Source organism: Tasmannia lanceolata, unplaced genomic scaffold, assembly GCF_043159265.1.
Source record: "Tasmannia lanceolata isolate RefF3 unplaced genomic scaffold, GAP_Taslan_0.1 ptg000019l, whole genome shotgun sequence".
NCBI lineage: Eukaryota > Viridiplantae > Streptophyta > Magnoliopsida > Canellales > Winteraceae > Tasmannia > Tasmannia lanceolata.
This window is the reverse complement of record NW_027518696.1, coordinates 9,327,269-9,352,710: the sequence shown is the minus strand read 5'-3', so window position 1 is coordinate 9,352,710 and position 25,442 is coordinate 9,327,269. Positions and strand designations below refer to the sequence as shown.

The window sequence follows — 25,442 nt, the reverse complement described above, 5'->3', positions numbered from 1 at the left end:
GATCTATGGCAATGAAGAAAAATCCCATGGTTTTGCGAGAGTTCACTGTACATTGTCCATCTGTTCTCTTTGAGCTCCTGAAATTTCTAACAATAAAATCCTCTCTTTCCAGGGCCTCCGTTAGGAAATTGATTAGGTTTTTCAATGTTGAATTGAGGAGGCCATACAAACCATAGTACTATTCGGAAAATTAAGACCAAAAAGCAGAATTTTTAAAAGGGTTGTCAATGGATCTACTTTGTATGGATCTACCAATGTCTTTTTTCATGACCCACAGGTTGAAAATTTTTTGTAGTGCTTTTCAAATCCTACTTTCAGAGTGGTTCACCAAATCAAACCGTCCAACAGAATCCATGACAAGTATCAAGGTTTCAACTAAACCTCAAAACAAAACAAAAAAGGATTTACAAATTCAGCTATTTTTAATTCTTCTTGATGATAATATGGTTATACATTGAGAATTTTAGTAGGTTGAGTAAATATAATATGTTATTTTGATATAAAAATTTAATGCCCTTAAAAGACTTATTATTAGGATAAATAAAAGTCAAAACAAAAGATAATTATAAGTTTGTTGTAGTATTTGAGATCTAGAAGCATCCCAGTACATGAAAATATGGTCATCCAAACAAAAAAGCAGAAAAATAAAATGTTGCTTGATGGATTTTTTAATACTAAATATATACCCTTCGGGAATAACATAAGGGCTCGTTTGGATGCCGAGAAGAATTTGATTTGAAATTCTCACATTTGCCCTTTTTGCGTGGATATTTGGATCCCGATCAAATCCTTAAATTTCCAATTCAGCGACTGACGGTGAAAAAAATTAGATTTCCAAATAAGCTATGGAAATAAGAAATCCGCAGATTTGGAGTTCCCTTCACCCTCTTGGCTCCTCAACCTCTCCCCTGTAGCAGGAATTACCCCCTTCCCTCTCTGTCTCCCTCAACATGAGCTGCCAGATCTATTCATTTTGTACTGAAAACTCAATTCCAAATCCAAATACAAAATCTGAGATATCCAAATGGCCCTAAATGAACAAAAGGATTTGCTAGTGTCCATTGCAGAAGGCACTTCGCGGATGATCTGTTGCATATCTGAGCATCCGCCTCATGAATGAAGACAGAATCCGCTGAAAAGTGAGCCTTGGTGGCTGCTCTGACATGCAACAGAGCAGCCGCGAAATGCCTTCTGCAATGGATGCTAGCAAATCCCTTTTTATAGGTAAGCTGGGATTTAGCCTCCGACCTCGAGGTTGAAGAATATAGTCTTTACCATTTGATCTAGAGGCTCAATCTCACTCAGTGGATTTTGTGGCTACAGAGTCTAAAATCCAAAATAATTTTGAACCTTAGAATATGGATCCAATGGACACAGTTTAGATCCAACCACTGCCCAAATTCTGTCCATCAAGGCACAAATTCTATCCATCAACAGATCCTTTGGATCAATCGGTTCATCTAGGTCCATTACACCCCCTAATTTTCATCTTTTGGCTCATCATATGATCCCTTTTCCAAACACTTTTACTTCTATTTTGTAGCATTAACAGCCAGTGGTGGAGTTACTGAAAAACGAGCAGCCATGGCACCACTCCAAACAATGACTGAAGTGCCAAAATCACCGAATCTGATGAGGTTGAAGAAGAGGAGCATAAATGAGATCAGCTCAAAATTCTTGGTAGAATTCAAATACATTTTTAGACCATTCAGGCATCACTTTAAACAATCACGTTGACATACAGAGGCAAAGAGGATCAAATTTTGTACATGAACTTCGAAATTTTAGCACATGATATTAAGAGAAATTTATTTAATTCAAGAGTATAGACGACTGAATAAGCACTGCTCTCTTTTTTTAAATGAAATAAGTACTGCTCTTTTAATAGATTGTAAAATATCTCTCGACCTCAAACATAAGTTATTAGAAGGCCTAGATTAAATCTTCACTCGATTATAGTTAAAGGGTGCAGTAACAGAAAGAATGCTTGGTCATTTTTAATGGTGCGAAGGAATTTTCATATAGTCTGCTGCACATTACAATGAATGAATAAGCATAAATCATCTTCAAGCAACTAAAAAAAAACCATTGATTTCATTAATTCCAAAAAAAATTATACTAAAATTTGAAAAGTTGGTAAAATTACCTGTTAGGTTCGCCTTTCAAATTATTAATGCCATAGATTTGTTACTAAACAAAAGACGCAGATATCCCTCTACCACTTCTCCAAAACTTTTTTTTACTTTTCAGTTTTCACTTTTTGATGTACCATAGAGGGATGTCATTACTCTCTATTCCCCTTTCCCAATACTCATTTTTCTTCTCCCCAGTGTCTCATTTCTCTTATTCTTTCTCTTCTTTCTCCTTCCTTCTTGTTCTTCTTTTTCCATTTGTTTTATTATTATTTTTGAAGTACAATGACTGAATCTTCATAGAGAGGACGACTAATATTTCGTTAAAGGGAAGAAACAGTAAGAACCAATATCTACAAATATCATCGAAGATAGAGCAAGAAGAAAAAACTGAAACTAAAAAAGAAAAAAACCTCAACAAAATGGTGTGAATGCCGATTCAATCCCAGGTGACATTTTGTATAAATTGGTTCTTAATATTTTCTTCCTTTTTAACGAAATGCGAAACACCCTCCCTATGAAGATTCATCCATGATGCTTCATAAAAGAAGAGGAAGAAGAAAGAATGAAATACCAAAGAGAAGAAAAGGAAAGAGAAGTGGAAAGAGGAAGAAGAGGAAACGGAGCAAAGAGAGAGATAAATGACAACCCTCTATCCTACTGCAAAAAGTGAAAGGTCAAAAAAGTTTTGAATAAGTGATAAAAGGGTATTTGTGTCTTTTGTCTAGTAAGACAAATCTCTGTCATCAATAATTTAAAAGCGAACATGGCACGTAGGTAATTTCAACAACTTTTCAAAATTAAGTAGTAATAAATTCTAATTTTAATTACTAGAAATAGATTACTCTTAATTTTCATATAGTCAGCTGCACATTACATGAATGAATAAGCAACAAAAAAGAAAAAAAAAACCATTCTTTTCATTATTTCCAGTTACTAGAAATAGATTACCTACATGTTCTAAAAGGCAGGAAGGTAAGATCTGAAGGAGACATCAGCAGGTTGTCACCGGTTGCATCATTTCGTGAACTGCTTGGTAGCATTGAATACTGCAAAGTGGGAGTTTCGATTTGGAATGTCTGTACTTGTAAGTATTTGTACAGGACGGACCAGCACATTTCTCACGAGGTGGAGGGTAACTGAAAAAAAAAACCCCACCAAGCAATCATCAAATGAACATGGGATACTCCTTTGTTGTAACTTCATTATTGCAATAAAGTTTATATTATCTTCCAAACAAAAGAGAAGGGACGCCACTTTCCAAATGAAATCCTTGGATCACTTAGAGACAACACAAGCAAACATACATATGAAGGCAAACATGATTGCATGTGTGTCTTTCTGTATGCATGGATATGAGTATCACCCTTCAAGTAATAAAAATAGTTCTGTTCTAAGTTGATGTAGGTATAAACAAATAGCAATGCATTTGAAATTGCATGAAAGAATAGTATCTCACCTGCATTGCTTAGAGTCAAATAAACTTGGGAGGCCTAAATCTTTGGGAAATGTGACAATGGTGCCAGTGGGGCCCATGACCCATCTGACTGTGCTCGAAGCAAGAGCCAAAGCAGTGGCAGCCTTCCCCTGCATAAGAAGAACGAGTTCCGAAATTAAGTAAACGATAACAATCATGAAGTGCAAACAAACCCTAGTGCAGTTAAGCACCTGTGCTAATTCATCCCGCCGCTTCTGAAGCTTATCTTCTCGCTTATTCCCACTAGAGTCTAGCCCCCGTATTTTCCTGATTGCCTCAGCCTGTAATTTCAGATCAAATAAGGTTGTTTCCCCAATTTAGAAAACCATTTTATGAAAGGACAATCTGATTGTAAAACTTGTTTCCCCAATTTAGAAAACCATTTTATGAAAGGACAATCTGATTATAAAACTTGCACAAACCTCAGATTCCCTAGCTGCCTTCTCTACTTGCATTCTACGTCTCTGGGCAGCCTCAGCTTTCTTCAGTTGCTGTTCCACTTCGGAAAGCTTCTCCTTTTGCTCTGCCAACAATGATCACAAAAAGTTTAAGCATGAGATTGCTTCAGCGGATAACGTTGAGGATCTGATGACCAAGGCTCTTCCATAAAAGGTGTTTGACAAACACCTGGAGAGCATGCTTCTTAGATGCATAAATAACTGGCTTTGAGTGCAAGTGGGAGATTGTTGAAGTATATATATATTGATGAAGAATTTTAGTGGTGCCCCAAAAATAACAACTACCTTAAACAACCAATATGATATTACATCAATGAGATACTTACTTCTTGGGGGAGCAGGAGGTAACCCGTTTGGGAACTCGATTAAACTTGCATTTGCTCCAGCAGACACATCTTTGCCGGATTTAAGGGCTCGTTGGCGAGTTGTTAGAGAAAGTTCATTCTTACTATCAGCCAAAGAGTCGAGAGATTCCTTTCTCTGCTTCTTCCTCTTAGCCTCGGGCCCAACATCTAGTCCTGGTTCTTCTTCTTCTTCTTCAATATAATCGGTATCTTCGGATTCCCTCTCCGACCTTGATTTATTTTTCCCTTCCTTGAAAAGTCGCGATGAACCATATTCAACATCATCATATTCACCATCATCTACCCTACTTTTAGAAGCTTTTGAAGTCTTGAGTCTCTCGAGATATCGGATCTCATCATCTGCATCATCATCAGCCCCATCTAGAACACGCCTCTTAGGAACCCTCTTGCTCTTACGAACTGGCTCAGAAGAATGAATGTTATTAAACTTGTCTGTTTGTTTTAGAGATATATTCTCTTCGGATATTTTGCCTCTTGAATCCACCTTTGACGTGAGTGTCAAACTCCCTCTACTGAAATCCTTCCATGGAATTCCTTGCAAGCCATTTCCTTGACCCGGTGGAGAGTGATCGTCATCCGAATTGTCCTGCAGCAAAGAAAGTCTAGATTTTTAATTGACTATGGCAAAATGCATGCATTTTGAGAAGCATCCATGAATCTAAAAACAAAGGCCAATATTTAAAGACAAAAATGATTTCTTAAATCCCAACAATTGTTAATTTAGCACTGAGTCACTAACATTATCACTGATAATGATATCCTTGTTTAAATGACTCAAATTATAGGATTTTAAAGCTTATTTTTCATATGATGTCTCATAAATATAACAAAATTTAACGAAGTACAACAGCAAAGCACCTGAAGAATTAGCTTTTGGTGCCTCCGAGGGGCATCCATAGAGCCTGATGGCTTCATGGACGAAGAACCACTGTTGGTACTATCTGATGTAGTCTTAGCATGTATCATACGTGTGACACCCCCAACCTTGAGCTTCACTTTTCTTAGCTTATTCTCATGTGATGAAGCTTCCCCTCTATTCCCTGATCCACTTGATACTGCTCCCGAATGCCCTAAACCACGGCTATCACCATTCCTTCCACTGTTGACATAACTGTCTGAGGTTTTAGATTGCAATTCAACCTTGTTTGTGCTTTTCCAATTAGCTGGGGCGAGGACACCTTCACTGCACCGTTTGAAATCAGCTGCATTTCTCACCCGCTCATTCCTTGATGACGATCCATCTCGGGAACTACCATTGTTGTAGAACCCTCCAAATTCTCCATCCTTCTTGCTCTTTTTGGGGAAGGTTTCACCTTCTGCTCTGCTAAAAGAGGAAACCCTTAAAGCAGGGTTGTTGAGATCCAACTCTTTCCTCCGAAAACTGGTATCATAACCTGCATTTTCATCACTCGAGCCCTTGCCAACATTATCTGAAGGCGTGGAGGAGGGAGTTGAAGGCTCTCGGCCTTCAAAAAATGGCTGTGAATCAGGCCGAGGCCGCCTGAGTACATCACTCCTCTTCTTCCTCACAGCACTCACACCATCTAACCCAGAGCCTCCAAATCTTTCCATAATTGGAGAGCAAACTTACATCAGAGACCTAATTATGTTTGTTCACCAAAAATTAGGAAGAAACTGAAAAGAGGCCACTTTTCTTCTTCACCAACTCTATTCCACTAAAACAAAGAGAATGAAAATATAAGACATCAGCAATTGAATACGAAATCATAACAAGAAACAATGCAGGCAGTAAATAAGAATACTAAGGAAACCACGATAGATCTCAATTCCATTATAACAAGAACAAATGCCATAAGAAAGGGAAAATAAAGCTAGAACAAGATAATTGCTTCAATGCAGGATTAGAAAAGAAATGCATCAGAAAAAGCCATTATTAGGGGCACTCGCCGATGTGATTCTTGTTTTACGAGATGAATAATAAAAAGCATAAATGGAAGGTAGGAGCTAAACAAAGAAAAAACTAAGTACCAGCCATGGAAGCAACAAGTAGAAGTAAAGAAGGTGTGAAACAGAGTACTAGAATCGAGAAACACGAAGCTAGAGCAACAAAAGAAAGAAGAAAACAAAATTCCAATGAAATCGTGTAGCGCAGGTAAAGATAAAATCAAAGCAAATCAAACCACACAGGAATCAAGCAAGAGCAGGTAAAAAAGAAAAAAAAAGAAAAAAAGGCAACGAAATCAGATTTAAGGGGAAAACAAAACAAATAAAGAATCCCAGATGAAAAAACCAAAGAAATGAAGAAACCTAAAAAAATAGAAGGCCCCAGCAAATCAGGAGACTCAACACAACAAACCCGACTAAATTGAGAAAAACCAAAAATATGAGAAAAACAAAGAAATAGAGAAACCCAGATGAAAAGGACCAAACAAATGAAGAACCCTAAAAACAAACTCCAAATAGAAAAAAAAAATAGTGGAAAAGAATCCTTCAGCCTATCAACCAAAGAGACAAACAAGAACTTAGGAAACATATACAAGAAGCAGAAAGCCCCATCGTCCCACATTGACCCACTGAAAAAAAAGACAAGAAATCAAAAACCCAAATGAAAAGAACAGATCAGGAAACCCACATAAAAAAAAAAACCCAACTCAACCCGACCATCAAACAAAACGAGAGCAAATCAAGAAACCCACATAAAAAAAAAAAAAAAACCCTTCTCAATCCTCCATAAAACTAAAACGTGAACAAATCAAGGAAGAACCCAGATGGAAAATAGAACTCAACCCTAAATTAACCGATGAGAATCATTCACTGAAGAGGCGCTACCTGATATGAAAACCTAGGTCATCTTGAAGAGAGAAAAAAAAGTTACGAGAGAAACGAGATAGAAAGTAAAGACGTAGGGTGAGGTGGGCGGGTTTTATTTCGGAGGAGAAGTTTCTGGTTTCTCTCCTGGTAAGGCCAAGGCCAAGGCCAAAGCTTACGGTTAGGGTTAGGGTAAAAGTTTGGGTTATTGTCCTGATGATGGTGATGTCGTTGGATGGAGAAAGATGGGGTTTGGACATGATGATGATGATGATGATGATGATGGAAAAGAAGCATCTTAATAATAATCTTCCCCATCTTTCTTATTCCACACCTCTGAAGTGTTTCTATGTAATGACCCCAAAAAACACATTCTCATTTTACTCTCTTCTTTTTAATATCCCTTTCTTCTCCCCTAACAAAGGAAACAGTTTTTGCTACAGGGATGATTTTGGGGGTGCCCACGTTAAGATCCTGCGCACCCCAACGGCAATTTAGAAATTTTGGATGGGTGTTTTTTTTCTAATCTCTCTCTTTTGTTTTTCTCTTCTTTCATTGGTTGTCTACTCTCTTCTATTACATCTCTTATTCTCTCTTCTATTACATCTCTTATTCGATTAATTGATTGGAGTCTATGGGCCATTTTTTTTTATTGCATGATAGGTTTTATATGGAAAAAGCACTCGTTTCTAACTGTTGCTATCATATATTTAGTATATTTCTTCCTACAACTAGGGCTGTTCATTCGGTTTAAACCGAACCGAAATAGGGAAAAATAACCCAATCAAAATATTTCGGTCATAACAATTTCCTAACCAATCGTATGGTAACCGAAATAAACCGAAACCGATTAATAGTTTCAGTTTTTCGGTTATAACCGAAATGTATTTTGGCAATTTTTTCCTAGGGATTTCGCCCAGTTTTTTCACTGTAATGAACTCATTTCTGCTATTTTTTTTCATATATCAAGGAACGTACTCATTTCTGCTTTTTTTTTTTTTTTTTTTATGTTGTGCAAAATTTCAAATGGAGGCAAAATTTCAAATAGTGGGCCACTGCCCCTGTTCAAAGGGCTATTCAAATGGAGGCCAATAGGGCATATGTTCAATGGAGGCCCTGTTGAAATGGAGGCTCTAGCCCCATGTTCATTTTCACTTCAAATGGCCAAATCAGCATAATGCAACAGAGAAGAGAAGAAAAAATTAGCAACCAAACCCCATAATCTGCAATTCTGCATGATACAAAATTACAAAAACCCTAAACAAAAGCATTTCTTCACATAGAGGAAGAAAAAAATCAAACCTATACCCTAAATCCCAAAGCTTGTTCAGAAAGCAAACCTTGTTATTGCTGAGTTCAGAGACACCGAGTCACCGTCAGAGGAAGAAAAAAAAATCAACAAAAGCACTGAGATTTGATGTGGTTTGGAATAAACGCCATACTATATCGGTTATCAGTTTAACCGAAATATTACAATATATAAATCGAAACCGACAACCGAATATCAGAGTGTGGACCCCGATCCGAGGACGGCGAGGGAACTGGCCCCTAACACCCTCTGGATCATCCACGTTGTGAAGGAGAGCTCTACCAAGGAACTCTCGAAACGGTTGCCACCCTCATAGCATAGCACGGGTGGCGATATAAAAAGAAAGAGATATGTCTTGATCCGGAGCTAAGGCTCGAAACCAAGACATACCTGAAATAAACTCAGAGTCGCCATCCATGGATATGCCATGGAACCCTAAAATCAAATCCTCTGTGCAATGGATAACCAGAAATATATATGGGTTCGTGCCTGGTTACGAATGGAGAAGGTCTGAAGAGCACCCCCAATTCGTCCGAATGCAAGCACTTGGTCTCTTATGCCATTTTTATTAACTCCAAAGAAGTTTGGGTACAATCATGTGAAATGGGAACAATCCTCGGGAGTCGTCTACCTAAGCATGCATTTCATGAGAATAAAGATGATAAGCACACATAAAATAAAATGAAAGATGTGTCACCTAAGCATAGCTAGGTTATGAGTGACATGCCTAATGGGTGTCTAAGTTCTGATGTGCAAACACATGCAAGCTATAGCTAAAGGTATATGATCAGTACGAGAAAGTAAGAAAACACATCAAAACATATACAATAACTACACAACAAATCCTAAGACTCTAAATGATTAGCCCGAGTCTTCGGATGGTCTGGTATTCATCCAAAGAAGCTTACGTATCCCCGCCTCCGCAAGAATCAGAGCCACGTAGTTCTTTGCGCCTATTCTAAGCTAGGATGCCTAAGACACCTAGACCTCTATCATAGACTCGATCTAAAAGACTGGACCAGTTATTAAGGTTTCTTGTACGATTATTTAAATTCTAGTGAATTGTGGATTTTAGGACACCCTTTATGCCCTAACTAAATGCAGATTAGCCCTAAGCTAATGCATGTGATTCCTACTACCTATGTGTAACTAGGCTGTATTTGCTAAAGAAAACAAAGGGTGGACTAACGTATCCTGCTCTAGTCATCACTCGGCGATGTGGATCGCCGACTGATCGGACGGAGGCGTTCCTATAACTCTAGGACAGACCCATAACTCTAAAACAAGCACACAACAAACAAACAATCAAACACCCTATCAAAAAGAAAAACCTAACTCTAAAACTCTCTATCTAGGAGAAACTCCTAACTCTAGAGGAAGATCTTTTGAAAATGAGGTTTTAAAGATTAAAAATGATATTTACAAAAGTTTGGCTGGACTTGGGGTATAAATCCCAAGCTGCACTACGTACCTCGTGGAAGAGGATCAAGCCAACGTAGTTCGAAACGAACTTTCCTAACTGCTAATTCTAAAACACTCAACACTTTAGGCTTTCTTAGGATTTTTCAAATGTTTTTGACATTTTTAAAGTTTTCAAATATTTTTGGATTTTAAAATATTCCAATGCTTTTGGATTCTTAAATGTTTTCACCCTTCAAGGGGACACGCAATCATAACCACAAACTAGGGCAAAGCCGTAAATCAAAAGGGAAAACCCCGAACAACAAGCGTCTCAAAGAGACGAACCACAACACGTAAAGAAGTGCCCCAAGAACAGAGAAAACGAATCTAAGATCTCAAACAACCAAAGCTCTAATAGGACTGAGTTAGTCTCTAATCAAAGTGGAATAATGACAACTCTAAAGGAGAACTCCTAACTAATAACACTAAAGAGGGGTGCAAATGAGTCAGGGACTCTTTAATAACACTGCTAAAAGAAGGTAAATAAGCCAAAGACTCACTATTAATTCTACCAAAAGATGAATGAGTCAGAGACTCTCTAATAAAACCTAAAGACAACTGAGTCAAAGACTCTCTAATAAAAAACACTAAAGAAGACAAATGAGCAAAAGACTATCTAATACTACAACTTAAAGGAGGAATGAGTCAAAGACTCTCTAAAAGGAGCTGCTCCAATATAAGGCTGGGTAAGCCTCTAAAAATGGAAACCCTCTAAATGAGACAAGGCTTGTCTCCAAATAGGGGCTCTATAAATGAGGCAAGGCATGCCTCCTATGGGTACACTATTTGCCAAACTAAAGCGATCTCCCTAAGCGTAGGTCCAAAATGAGGCTTATCTCCAAAAGAGAACTACCTCAATGAGACAGAGTGTGTCTCCTAGTACAGAACTCGCTAATAAGACCACAATGGTCTCCTAAATGAGGAAGAGAAACTACCACTTAAAGGTTTCTAAAAAAAACTAGAGAAGTCTCTAAATAAAAGAGGGGAAGCTCTACTAAGACTGAGCAAGTCCCCTAAAATAATGGGCTTGGGCTAACGCCTTCATTGCCCTGGCGCCAACAAAGTTAATGACCAAACATTTTATTTCAGCACATATTATCAAGAATAGCACATATTATCGAGAATGCCCACCGAGAATACACCAGCTCTATTTAGTCCTCAAAAGTATGAAAATAAAATAAGCGCGCAATCTTGAGTTAGAGTAGGCTAAATGAACACATACTTATTCCCTACACGCAAGCAACTGTTTATCACATATCAATATAGGTGGTAATATATAATCCCTGAAGTATCATCAGCCCAATATCATTCTATGCATGTAAACAGGGAGAAAATACAAACAAACAAGTGATATATGAATTACAACCTGAAGCTAATATCATTTCCTGCAGACAACAAAAGGGGCCTCATTCATATCCAAACGTAATTGAAGTGATACCATTTATTGCTTCAACATAGGAAAAATCAAACAAGGGGGATCCTAAGTATTTATATATGTTGAGAAATACTTGTCTTGGATATTCCAACCCTATTCAAGGCACCAACAGTCCACCGAATATATGACATGCAAGGAGATTTGGAATCATTAAATTTCGAGGCTAAACAAACTTTTCAATATGCGCTACAATTCCTTAAGGATATTCAAACTAGGGTGAAAAAGCTAACTACATCTTAGCAAAGCAATGGAATGGTGTTATCATGAATATCACTACATCACTCCATATCAAACTGTGCTAATACAACAGAACATGAATTAAATTGTTGACTGAATTGGTCTTATAAACATATAACATGGGCAGAATTTATGTCAAAACAGGTGCCAAATCATGGGCTGGATTTATGCCAAAACAGGGTCTGAATTGTGCCGAAACTAGGACTAAACCATGGACTAAATTGTGTGCAAAACAAGGGCAGAAATGTGCTTAAAAATGGGCTTAAATCATGAACAGAATTGTGTTAACAGTGGCTAAACCATGGGCTTACATTGCTCATTGACCAAAACACAGCAGACCCAACCTTTGATAATCCCGACCATTCAAGATTCATGGGCATCTCATCATTGCATTACATGGTTTAATCCCAAGGGGTCAAAGGATCAAAATCATCTCATGAATAAAGTTAACTGAGCATGCTCTATCCTAATTTGAAATAAGATAATGAATGGCTTGAATCACTCAAACGCTATATGTCTGATTATGCTTTTTGGAATTACATGTGCCCCAACAATTCTCAGTGTAACTTTCAAGTGATCTCAACCAAGTAAATCAATTTCAAATTCACTCAAAACAAGCTCAGCTTATTAAACCAAAGCCATAGGTATTGAAATTTTAAAGCCAAACAAAATCCATGCCCTTTATGCAAATCTTGGAAAACAAATCAAACATTATTAAGAAGAAATGAAAATTAGATCACTTACCTGTTCAATTCAGTGAGGATTCCAACGAAAATTCTGTGAGTTTAATTGCTATACACCCGGAGATGACAGACCTTGCCGGAATAGGAAGATAGCTAGCTCTCTCACACTCCCCACATAGCCAAAGAAGATGCAGTACAATGCTGCTACAATGGGCAATGGAATAGAAGCTAAAATGGCTCCAACTTTTCATTTTCTACTGATGCTCTTCCTTCAACAGATCTTAGATCTAAGATTTACAAGAAATAATCCAGATATACAAAATTGGATCAAAGGTTTCTTCAAAAGAAAATAAACGGATCTGAAATCCTAGCTTAGATCTTAGGGTTCTAATTTGTGAAAAAGAGGGATCTAAGGCAATAAAGAAGAGTAACAATGGAGAGAATCACAGAATAAGATTGTAGAGATGCTGGCCGGAAAAATTGGCCGGAGCCCCGGTGAAGTGACCGGAATGGCTAATCGGAGAAGACAATCGGAGAGAAAGAAAAGCAAGATCTCTCGCTCTCTCTCTTCAGCTATCTCTCTTCTCTCTCTCCAGATCTCTCTCTCTCTCAGATCTCTCTGCTTTAACAAAAATGAAGATCTCCCTGAAAGCAATCAGAGAAAATAAAGAGATCAAGGAGCTAGGGTTTTGATTTTTAGGATCTCTCTCTCTCTCTCAGATCTCTCTCTCCCTCTAGAAATTTTCAGCGAAAATGAAAATCCCCTTTTTCTTTCGATTTGAGATCTAACAGAAAATCTTAGATCTAGAAAAATGAATGAAAGGGGATGGAGAAGAGAATGAATGAAAGGGGATGGAGAAGAGAATGAAGAAAGGAAAATGGGACGAGCTCACCAGAATCCGTGGGGCTTGCCGGAGAATATGATCCGATCGGAAAATCGATCGGAGAAGATGATTTCTGCTTAGAAACCCTTTCTCTCTCTCTGATATTCTGGAACGAAAATGGATTATCCTCCTCCTTTTTCTGTCTCTTGCAACTTCGGATCGGAGGTAAGGTTTCCGACAAAACCGTCGGAGGAAATGATCGGCGAAGGAAAAAAATGAAAAGGGAAAAACCCAAATCTCCCTCTGCTCTCGCTCTCTCTTCTCTTTTTTTTTTTTTTTTTTTAGAATGAACAGTTCCCTCCTTCTGTTATTCGTGATTTTTTATATATTAAAGATAAGGGTGTTGATATCCGCACTACCCATTTGATGGGCGCACAAATTTTGATGGGCGCGCGAATCAAGCGCGGCCCGGACGGGATTATGCACCCCCCTTTTTATATGAAAATAATGTATCTACCTCCTTTTTCTCGCGGACAACTCCCTTTTCAGATGCATTCACTCCCCTTTTTGGTCTGTACTGTGCACATTCTCTCGGCTCGTTCACTGAGCAAACGCGCTCGGATCTCGACGAAATTTTACGGAGACCTAGGGGTGACCTTAAGTTACCCCAGGGTTCAATTCGGGACCCCAGCTCACTGATTTGACGAGGCTCCGTACAAGCGATGCGAACTCGGGTCCGGTCAAAATGGGGTGTCTACACAGAGTTACTTCAAACCGAAACCGAACCACCGATTAACCGAACCGAAATAACCGATTGACGTTGGTTCTGTTCAGTTATTCGGTTTAAACTGATTAATGAACAGCCCTACCTACAACTTTCTCCTAATTATATGTGAATGTTTATATGCTGGATGGCATTAGATGAATTATTTTTGAATGGAGTAACTGGGAATTTGTATGAAGAAAGTGTATAATTGAAATGCGCATATGCATAAGTATAGGGAAGTGATAAATCCGTCACTTCTGATTACTTGGGACACCCAGCAGCAGTGTACGTGGCAATCAAGCTCATTGAATCCTTCTGACATGAAGTACATCCCCTCTGCAGTCATTGATACACTGCTGCTGGGTGTCCCAAGTAATCAAAAGGGGCGGATACATCACTTCCCTAAATATAATGTACAGATGATTATATTGTATTGTCCAGGTGATTATAAAGTTGTCATTATAGGATAAAAGACAAGTTAATTTCTCAACTTATTTTCTTGTGTACGACCATACATGGGAATAAAATTGTTGGAATGGAAAAAAATCATTTAAATCCAACTATAAATCAGTCCAAATGGAAAAAATCAGGTTGATTTGGCAAAACATTGGGGAAAAGGAAAAAATTGCCCAAAATTTGAAAAATCGGCTTGAATTGTAAAAAAAATTGGAAAAAAATGGCACATAATTGAAAGAATTGAGTAAAAATCGGGTTGAAATTGTTACAAAATTGGGTTGACACGTTTAAAAATGGGTTGAACCAAATAAAATCGTTTTGAACTAAAAAAATGGGTTCAAATAATGAAAAAAAAATAGTGTTGAATCAGAGTAACTTTTGAAAATCAAGCATAATGATGATTATTTGCCAATTCAACTCTATGTTTAAATGGATTTTTGCTGATTAGTCCCTACAAGGCAAAATAATTGCTTATTAGTCCCTAAGAAAAGCATATTAGCTAAACAGTCCTACTTTTAGAAAATATTTGCTAAAAGGTCCCTAAAACTCACGAACTTCATTTTTCTCCGTTAAAAATTTAAAAATGGAAAATCCCATGCTGAAGAAAAAGATGGGATCATCTATTGTTACACGTGCGCATACACCAAAAAAAGAGATGCATGTACCTTGAGAAATGCAAAAAACATCCAAATCAATTGGTCATATTTACACCTCCTTTATTTTCAATACGGCATCCCATTTTAGAAGTGTTTTCCTACTTTAAAATTGGGTTGTAAGAGATTTTTTTAAACTTCCTACTTTTAAATTTGGTTGTAAGAGATTTTTTTAAACTGCAGCTCTTTAAACACAAGATGGATTAGTGCTTCTCTTACAAAATGCCTTCTACTCAGGCCCTGTTGGATTGTAGGAATTTTATTGGAAAAGTTTGGAAAGGAAAAAAATCTAAAATTTCTTATTTCTTACACATAAAAAAAGATAAGGTAAACCCACCCTATTCAATTTTTCAGTTAGGGACCTTCGGTTTATGATGTTATCCCTCTAAATTAATCAGACATAATTCCTCAATGAAATTTTTTTTTTCATAGAAATAATTTTCCATCAAAGATATTTTCTTGCAATCCAACCAAGATAGGAATTTCTTAGAAAAGTTAGAAACGAAAAATATTCCTAAAATTTCGTATTTTTTCTATGAAGAAAAGATAATTCTAACCGACCTTGTTTAATTAATTTTAGAGGGATTTTCAATTTATTTAATTCCTAAAATGATTTTTTTGTTAAGGATTTTTGACGAGAATATTGGAAGAGATGATATTGTTGCTTATTTCCTAGTTTTTTTTTTCCAAAAATAATGGAAGGGAAATAAAAAATCGCTAAAACTGATTAAATGGGTTGGGGGGTAAATTTGCCATTTTAAAATTTTTAATGGAGAAAATTAAAGTTCGTGAGTGTTACTACCTTTTAGCAAATATTTTCTAAAAGTAGGATTGTTCAGCTAATATGCTTTTCTTAGAGACTAATAAGCAATTATTTTACCATGCAGAGATTAATCAGCAAAAATCCCATTTTTAAATGATTCAACGGTCACTAATCAACCATGCCATTTTCCTTAGTTGAAACGTCCATTTGGAAATCAAACTGATGCAATTCTAATAGTCAAATTTTGGCTATAAATTGCTATTCAAGTGCAATTCTAATAGTCAAATTTTGGCTATAAATTGAGATGCCTCCCTTCATTTTAAAGAAATATCACCGAAGAAGTGTTTTGAAATTTGGCTCTCAAAAGTATTTCCTGTGATCTATTTTACTAGCTTTCTTTGCCTGACGGTTTGGGGCTTGGGGCAATTACAGTTGTCTACTTCTGTGGTTAAAATCTCTCTGATAGTGCAGATCATGAAGAGAGAAACTGTGTATCATGACTGGTGTATCTCGGGGGTGATTATGACCGGATCTGCTACTGTGAAGATGCTTAAATTCACATTAAATATAGCTACTTAGGACTAATTCGGCAACCATTATAATCGTGGATTCCACCGATTTTTTAGGTGCGGAGATTAAAAAGTGTTAAGAATCCTGAAAATCTTCTTCAGCATCCCAAAGCCCATTTCTAATTTTTCTATATTTTGTGTTACTGGAAGATGAGATTCGCTTTCGCAGATTCTCATTAATCCATTTTTGCCCGATTATTCAAGCGATAATGAGAAACCTTGCCGAACATGTCTTTAGTAGGTGTCTAAGTTTATCCTGCCATCAAAAGCTGTTCATAAAACCTTTTTTTTTTTTGGTTTGCTAAAATTAAGGTACCATCAAACATCCACATTCCTTTTATTTTTTGGAATTGGTAATTGTAAATAAGACTGATATCGCGTTCGCGAAAGGCTTCCGATTCCGACATTCGAAGAAAAAAAAAAAAAAACATCTGAATCCGATCGCAATGTCAAAACTTATTAGTCATCACCAGCATTTGTAAGGTCTTCAATTCCTTCGATACTACATGACAGGTTGCTTATGTCCATTTTCAAGTTTAGAGCCACAATTCTTATGAAAAATAAGCATCTATGACAATATTTCTAACATTTTTCCAAAAAAAATCGCCAAGGATTGATAAAACATAAGATACAATAAAAAACATGGAAGGATTGCTAAAGTTAAAAATGGGAAACAAATTTTTTGGGATTTTTCCAAGAATTTCTCAATTATTTGGAGAATTTTTAACCATGTTTACAGCCATCTTAGGGTCCATCGATTTTGATTATGGCCGTTGGTGGAACTGTTCGTTTGGAATCGTTGTAACAGATTGTGAACCCTCAAAATTAATGTAATTTTGAGTCCAACAATCGGATTGGAGGCTCTCACAATAGGTTGTCATAATCTCAAACAAACAGGGCCTTAGACATAATAGTTGGATCCAAACTTTATCCTAAGGCCTAAAATTATTATGGATCATGACCCGGACGTGGTCGACAAAATCCCAGCAGAGAAGATCTGAGTATACCTTTCATATTTTCATTTATTTATGCCTATATGGAGGGGTATTTTTTAAAACATAAAAAATTCTCACTCAAAACAACAAATAATATTTAATTTTCCACTTTTCCTTTCGAAGACAATTCACCTCTTCTCGAGTTTCTTCTTCCTCCTTTCCTAACCCTAAGCCCTAACATTGTACAACATGAGGACAACCCTAGGCCCTAACATTGTACAGCGTAAGTAGGACCTAGGACACTCTGATGGACATGGTTTGATTCGAAATGGATCGTGAATTTAACTCAGAAACTAGGATCTGAAAAGCATTCTAAAAAGGATCCAATAGTACCTTGACATATGTGGATCGGATCCAAAAGGGATCACCCATTGTCAGATTATGGGCCTGCCAAGGTATGGAATTGGTGGGTCTTGGTCTAGTATAGGACGGGTTTATAGGGCTAGCCTAACACGTTACATCAACTCTAGATTGTACTGGTTAGGTACCTAACATTTGGTATCACAACAGTCACCGCCACATCACGTGTTTGAGCCCCGGAAGATTATCTGGAGCTTTGTGGAGAAGATCAACTGGAAAGGGCTACATGGTAAAAAAGCTAGAGTGAAAGCCGCCAAAGTTACCATAAAGTGAGCAGCTGGCCTAGCCTAATACATTCCATCAGATCCGGAGCTTTTGGCGTATTGGTTAGGTACCAAACACCCCTACAAATAGAACAGAAGAAACACACCTCCCAGAAGCCATGTCAAAGCTTCTTTTCATTTCTATTTTCATAACATTAGTTTGTCTTTAAAGTTCATCTCTATTGCATGACAAGAAATGAATTAAGAGAAGGAGAAGAAGGGAAAATCACTTGACCAATGTACTAAGTGCTAGACAATTACTGGTTAACTTCATAAGCGTATCGGAATAGCTAGAAATGGGCGAGACGAGACCAGGCGTCTCCATAAACCCGTCCTCACAAGAACTGAAGTCCGACATGGCCGCACTGAGCATTATATTCACCATATGACTGTCATGGGCCGCGATCGCATCTGTGGCACTCTGAAGCTGATCGAGGGCGTCACTGTAAGTATCACTACACACTCCAAGGTTTGTGGCTATGGCAGGAGGGGTGCCTGGGCTTGTGGCGAACTTCTTAGCCGCAGCAATTGCATCTTGGGTGTGTTGGGTACATGCCTTTATCTCTAGAGAAAGGACGGTGGTGGCGTCAATGACCCCATTGCTTGGGAGGAGGGGGCTGACTGTGGAGACACAAAGGTCAGGATTGTCTGTATGGCCACAGATCTCTTTGAGGGCGGGATCGGTGGATGAAAGCGAAGCTGGATTCGTGATCGACGGTGTTGGGGCCTCAAGAGAAGGGGGTGGGGCCATGTAGGATGGTGGTGATGTGGTTCTGGGGACCGTTGATCCGACAGGCATGGAGTGGGCAGAGTGTGTAGCACAGCGAGGAACACAAATTGCGGCGGTGGAATGGAAAAGGAGATAAGAGATAGAGAGGAGGAGTAGGAATTTGGGCTCCATTGTTTGTGGTAGAGGAGAAACAGAAAGACTGTTACAAGTTTGAAATGGGGGGAGTGTTTGGTTATCAATGCATTTAGGTTGGTCAAGGAATTCTAGCCGTTGTTGGGTAACTGATTTGCTATTTATTGGGAGGGTATATTTTGGCATTTTTACATAATGATGTTCGATCTTCTGATTGTGTCGTTTTGTTGTGTTGTCATCAATGGCCATGAAAGGAGGATGTTTTGCTAGATTTAGGAGAGGGGAATACCAGAGAAATAGGCCGAGTAAAAATGATGGAGACGGAAACCGAAGAGATTGGAAATAAAATTAAACACAGATAGTGAGTTGAAAGGCAATCCGAGTATTTCTAGGGGTGGAAGTATCTTTAGAGATTATATGGGTAAGCTTGTTCTTTATTTTTCTCATTTTTATGAAGTTGGTTAACTTGCATGCTAAATTAAGAGGCATTTTAGATACATTAGATATTCTTAGACCTTGGGTTTCGTTGAAGTTTGGATTGAAAGTGACAGTAAGGTTTTGATTGAGATGATCAACACCAGTAAGAGCCTCCATGGTCTATAAGTTATTACTGGCAGGATTTAAAGGATCTCGCTGCTGAGATCAAGCTAATATTTACCAACAAATGTAGAGAAGGCAACCGAGTAGCAGATTCTCTTGTTAATTTCACCAATGATATAAAATGTAATCAAGTCTTTTGGGACCTCTCAAAAAAAGGTGTGAAGAATTGGGAAATCTTAATATTCGGTTTAAGTGATCCCTTTCTTGTTTTTTTGGGTTTTGAGGCATGGTGGCATGTCCTCCCCTTGTATCATTTGCTTAATACCAATACAATTTAAAGTCCCGGCTGGGGTTCTTAAAAAAATCTAAATGCACCAACAAATATGTAATTGTCACATTAATTGCAACTAAAACAACATTAGTTGAACACTTAGGGCCAATACTATAATGTAAATGGATAAAGACAAGGTGAATGGAAATTCTATTCTTATTCATCAACCATGAATAAGGAAACACCCCTTTAACAGGAAACAGATTCAAAGATATAAGTTATATAAACTGCATTCATATGCATAATGACCAAGGCACCCTATTTCGAACTCACTAGAAACAAACCAGAACGTCATTCTTATTTAAAGGAGTTTCATTCCAAACTCAATATGCAGTAGGAACTCTATCCAAATCAGGAGTCTTGACTTACCAAAGGCTTAAGAGCTACAACATAAATGTTCTTCACAGGAATACTGCAAGAAGACTAGCCTTCATTCATGATCACCCTGCTTCACAACTGTGACTGGACAAGTGCCATTGTTCACCACATAGTTACTAACACTGCCCAACAATGCCCTGAACAAACAAAAATATAGATAAACAAATTAAATTCAACTCTAACATTGCCCATTGCTAGAATTTGGCAAAAAACCTAACCAACTCAATTTGGACTTTTGGATTGAGTCATGGCCACATGTTTCAGGGTAGACTGTGATCTAAATCCAATGGCATAGATGAGCTAGAATAAAAAATTTATTCTACATGATCTAACCCAAACATTGATTTAATTTCAGCATACAAATATCTGGAAAAAGCATAAAGCATGGCAATCAGCAATATCGACTAAATGCGAGATTGAGTACCTCTTGATCTTGCCGAGTCCTCTGTTTCCAATGACAAGACAACTCAAGGGAATTTTGTCAATTGCTTCACATATCTTGTCACGGGGATCTCCCCAAAAGATCTTCATGACCACCACAATCTGGTAACAGGAATTTGTTCTGTAAGGTATTTCAATTTTTTGATGATTGTTGCACTAATGAGTTGGAAAACTATTACCTCTTTTTGCCTGGCTACACAATTGAGTATATCCAATGTTTCAGGATCGGGCTTCACCCCATATTTCTTTGCAATGCCAGCGTCCGAAAGTTCGCTTAAAGGGATTAGGGCTGTAAGAAACGCCAATATCCAAGAAATTATGGAAGATAATATTGCTAAAATATATTGGAATAAATGGATTGCCATAGCAGCTGCCAGCAATGTAGAAAATCCAATGATTTTTTTAAAATTTCCTTTTGAATGTTACCAACTGAAGGAAGTCAGTGGTGCTGGTTGGAGCATAAAAAGAGCATCTAACAATGCAATGGTTACTGAGTGTTTACATGTCGAAGAAATGACTATTGTGTCCCTCTACTTTCAATGGTGAAATTGACCTATCATTATGAAAATGGCAGAGCGAAAACAGTCATTACACCTCATGTAAGGGAGTAAATTTCTGGCTGGAATGTTCCACCCTCTATCATTGTATAGTTTAGGTAATTGGGACATACGTTTAGTCCATTCTGGACGAAATAGAATGGGATTGATAACTAAGATAAGAATTATTGATAAATAACGACATAAGCTAGGGACTACATAGTGATAAATTACCCATTTCCATTGGTTTATAACCTTAAAGGGAATATTGCATGGTGGAGAGAGTTATTTGTAAAATAATGTCAGAAAGGGACTCACTAATAATTCTCTGATCTATAGTGGTTCAATTGCAATGTGTTGATGGAATTGTTGCAATTAGTTTTTTGAAAAAAAAAATAGCATTTATTAAATAAAAGATGATTACAAGCGCACTTTAGGGGGTAGAGATTGCCCCATATACAAGGTAGCTCTAGAAGCTACCAATATGGCAAGGCAATGAGTCGAATCGTTGACCCTTCAAGGTATGAGGGAAAAAGAGTAAGCACCATGCATACAAAGATCTCTAATCTCTTCCAATAGATTGGTGAATCTCCACATACTGGCCTTAATCCCTTTGATCAACAACACAATGTTGGATGAATCACTTTCCACTTTCAAGCTCCTTTTCATACTGTTAATGAAGATGGACAATCTATGGGAATTGTTGCAATTAGTAGAAATCCAAAATTAACAACCAATAAAATTTGGTTGCTAAGAGGAGTTTTATTGGGGATAGGATTTCTAGTCCAACTAAAATTGAAAAAATTCTAATTAAAGTTGAAACCTACAGCTGAAACCTACTAGATCCCACACCCAACGTCTCTCCAAAAGTATTTAAAATACTAAAGGAGTTGAAATTTTTCAAGGGGGCATCTCTAAAATTCATTGGACGAGAGCCCTGAAGAAAAATCAAGACAGGTGTGGATCAAAGGAGCTAATACACTTGGATTGCTAAGTGAGGTAATTTCTACACTAAACCCTTGGAAATTTATGTATATTCATGTGGAAAGATCCTTTTTTTTTTTGGTAGGTATGTGGAAAGATCCTTGATCAGAGAGTTTCATGTTTTCTTTGAGCTAAGCATATAGCTGAAATGTTTTACAACGGTCTATGATTAGATGGATACTCATTCACAAAGGTATTTTGGTCAACTCGAAGATTTCAGGGTGTCTGTCTCCCCATGAAAAAAAATAAAATTCGAACCACAGAAAGAAACCCAATACATAAATTTCATTGAAAAACAATCTAAGCTTTTCTAAAGGCCTAAAGTCATCAACATCAGAAAATTAAAGGAACCCAAATCATCAAAAGAAAAAAACAGAAAAAGTAAAACAATGAAGAAGAAGAAGAGAAAGTGGGGAATTTTATGATAATATCTTACGTGATCCAGTGGCTTCCCAGAGCTGAATCTCACCCACTTCGTAAAGGACTTCGGATTGAATGTTGATTAGAATAAGATGGTCTCCATTTCTAACCACGTTCTCCAGAGCCCATTTCAGAGCTTTTTTGCTGCATGCTGAAAAATCCACTGCCACCCCTACTGTTCTCTCACCTTCCATCTCTCTCTCTCTCTCTCTCTCTCTCGATTGAAATTGAAATTGGGTTGGAAAATTTTCTGGGTGTTAATCGTTTTGATTTTTTGTCTCTTTGGAAAGGAGTGAAGAACAAAATAATGTCATTATGACTTATGAGAAGATTGAGTATAACAATGGAAAGTTGGTGGGGCCCGCCAATAAAAATAGAACAACGAATCTTCCAAAGCTGGAATTTCATTCATACATTCAGTCAATACTTCCGATCTGAATGTTTGAGGTTTGATCTAATCCTCTGTAGATCAGAGAGTTAGGATCAACTTATGGAAATCATTTTTGGGGAACAACCTATTTACGCTGTGGCCATCTAATGGACGGTTTGGATCATCCTATGGTGCGGGCCATACCGTACTTTTAATAAAGTGAGGAGTGCCCTCATCAAAATACAGTAGTGCTGATAACATTTCCCTAAATGTATAATCCAATATTGCATTTCTTCACACATTTTGGTCATTTCCACACTCTTACTTCGTATAAATGTATAATCCACGTATGCTTTAATGGCATTTCTTCAAACGTTTTGATCATTTCCCCTCTCTTACTCTTCTCCTTATTTTGGGATCGGCACCCATAGAGTTACCCGGTATTTTCTAGGGAAGATAGCAGAAGCAATTTCGCAGACCGGCTGTTGCATGAGAGAGCAGCCACATAGGCTTATATTTTGCCTTATTCATTTATTCATCTAAGGCGGCTGCTCTTTTATGCAACAGCCAGTCTGCGAAATACCTTCTGCAATGCTCACTAGCAAATACCAATATTGCATCTTACGGTTTGTCTAATTTGCTTGCTTTTGTGTTGTTGGGTGTTGACTGGATATTATAGTACATTTCGTTTCTGGGTACCTATTTAAAGGGCCACTACTACTTATATTCATGGTTTAAAATTTCGGTTTCGGTACCGGTTTCGGACTCCTGAAATTTCGAAATTTCGACCGAAATTTTGGTTGATATTAAAAAAGCTTATTTAATTCATTTCGAAATTTAGGACCGAAATTCCGAAATTTCAGTTGAAATTTTGTAACATTTATTATTTTATTTTTTTAAATTGCATTTTCTCGAAATATTGTTTCGCCAAATTTCGGTTTTAGTCCCCACAGAAATCAGAAATTTTGGATTTCGGTCGAAATTTAAAACCATGCTTATATGGTTACGATTTTCTGGTGGGAATTCTATTATATTGTGATCCATATGGATGGTTTTGATCATTGTTTGGGGGGATTTGCTCAATAAGACAAAATATGAAAGGCGTGAAGTACTACACTAGACTTCACGTTTCAGGCACCATATAAAATCTCGAGGAACAGAGCCGTGACCATTTAGCTAGAGGCGAAATACCTATTTTCATCATATGACCCACACCTGATTGACCTTCATGGTCCATACCCTCTTTACAATCACACATGACATTCCTTTTTTAAATATGGATTTATCATACGTAGTGTCTTTAAATATTCATATGAGGGGTACCATGGTAGTGGGAATATTAGTAGCTTATAAAATCATGGATTATAAAATTCATTTATCCAAACGGTCCTTTTGTCTTTTTGACAGCTGATTATGTGATAAAAGACAAGGTAAGTTGTCTCATTATCAGAACATGGTAGTGGGAATATTAGTAGCTTTATTTAATGCATAAAGTGAGCCTGTGGGCTGTGGGCATTTGGAATTAGAATATTATAAGGTACATTTTTATCACGGAAATGATTATGAGTTTGGAAGATTTTGTTCTTTGTTTCTTATGAAAATGGACTCGAATTTAATGAAACGGAATGTACTTGCTATTTTTGATTTTTTAATTATTTCTTAGGGGGGGGAAAAGTGGGAAACGCAGAGCCACAGAGATATTGAGATCTGCCATTGGGTCTTTGAATAATACACAAAGTCCCAACATATCTTTCTTCACGAAGTCATCTACTCACCCCGCAATATTATATTAAATAGGAGATTTTATATGTTGTGTGCGAGGGCAGCCCAGTATTTTTCAAAAATTTAAAGTGGGGCACACTTCATAGGATGATCCAAACCGCTCATTTGCTGTGTCACAGCTTAAATAGGGTGCACCCTATAAATATCCTCCATAGGATGATCCACAACCTCTGTAGATTGGAGGGTTAGGATCATCCTGTGGGGATGATTAATGGGTACAGGCTAATTTGTGGCCCAACAAATTAATGGTATATTCATTCTATGAACTGGGCCCCACTGTAAAAAAGTGACCCGGGCCCGCCTGTAATTTACGGGTCCTGGTCACTAAATTAGTGACCCGTTGAAATTTGACCCCGCCCATACAGGTCCCGTCAAAACTGAACCGGGGCGGGTGAACCCGTGGGTTCCCGTAAAAACCCAAATGATCTAGATTTTATATGGAGTAAACCCTCATAGTCCAACATTTTTCAGACAGTACTGTACGGACCACATCATAGGATGATCTAAACTGTCCATGTGATGGAACACAACGTAAATTGGTTGTGCCCCAAAAATCATTTCCATAGGATGATCTTAGCCCTCCGATCTATAGAGGTTTCCATAAATAATAATATGCAATTCCTCCATAGATCAGAGGGCTAGGATAATCGTATGGAAATGATTTTTTGGGCACAACCTATTTATATTATGACCCATCACATGGACAGTTTGGATCATCCTATTATAGATTTTGTGTGGGAACTAAAAAGAAAAAAGGGTGACCTGCAGGTCCACCCTGCCTGTAGAAGTGGGGTCCGGGTTCACTAAATTGTAAGCCGTAAAA

General features: G+C 37.6%; 4 protein-coding genes across 5 annotated transcripts in view; all 4 read right to left on the bottom strand.

The window, feature by feature from the left end:
- TPR5 (Tetratricopeptide repeat (TPR)-like superfamily protein) overlaps nucleotides 1-20,243 on the bottom strand; it is a 52,885-nt gene extending 32,642 nt beyond the window's left edge. Inside the window, exon 1 of the mRNA XM_077361948.1 lies at nucleotides 20,240-20,243. The gene's annotated coding sequence lies outside the window, so the exon portion shown is untranslated. The remainder of the gene's footprint in view (nucleotides 1-20,239) is intronic.
- On the bottom strand, nucleotides 846-7,710 carry LOC143852837 (uncharacterized). 2 transcript variants are annotated; one of them, XM_077362459.1, is made up of 8 exons: nucleotides 7,223-7,710; nucleotides 5,291-6,108; nucleotides 4,394-5,018; nucleotides 4,032-4,132; nucleotides 3,801-3,890; nucleotides 3,592-3,719; nucleotides 3,088-3,271; nucleotides 846-964 (listed from the first exon to the last, which is right to left on the bottom strand). In XM_077362459.1, the coding sequence occupies exons 2-7, from the start codon at nucleotides 6,002-6,004 to the stop codon at nucleotides 3,127-3,129; spliced, it is 1,803 nt and encodes a 600-aa protein (XP_077218574.1). In that variant the 5' UTR covers nucleotides 6,005-6,108; nucleotides 7,223-7,710; the 3' UTR covers nucleotides 846-964; nucleotides 3,088-3,126. The 2 variants fall into 2 exon arrangements, with proteins under 2 accessions (XP_077218574.1, XP_077218573.1); XM_077362458.1 differs by lacking the exon at nucleotides 846-964 and having other exon boundaries at nucleotides 3,035-3,271.
- LOC143852232 (pectinesterase inhibitor-like) lies at nucleotides 18,193-18,760 on the bottom strand. The gene has a single exon (XM_077361625.1). The coding sequence runs from the start codon at nucleotides 18,724-18,726 to the stop codon at nucleotides 18,202-18,204; it is 525 nt and encodes a 174-aa protein (XP_077217740.1). The 5' UTR covers nucleotides 18,727-18,760; the 3' UTR covers nucleotides 18,193-18,201.
- LOC143852536 (Adenine nucleotide alpha hydrolases-like superfamily protein) lies at nucleotides 19,847-22,712 on the bottom strand. Its single transcript, XM_077361950.1, has 4 exons — nucleotides 22,484-22,712; nucleotides 20,707-20,816; nucleotides 20,511-20,629; nucleotides 19,847-20,223 (listed from the first exon to the last, which is right to left on the bottom strand). The coding sequence occupies exons 1-4, from the start codon at nucleotides 22,659-22,661 to the stop codon at nucleotides 20,139-20,141; spliced, it is 492 nt and encodes a 163-aa protein (XP_077218065.1). The 5' UTR covers nucleotides 22,662-22,712; the 3' UTR covers nucleotides 19,847-20,138.
- Nucleotides 22,713-25,442: the final 2,730 nt, after the last annotated feature.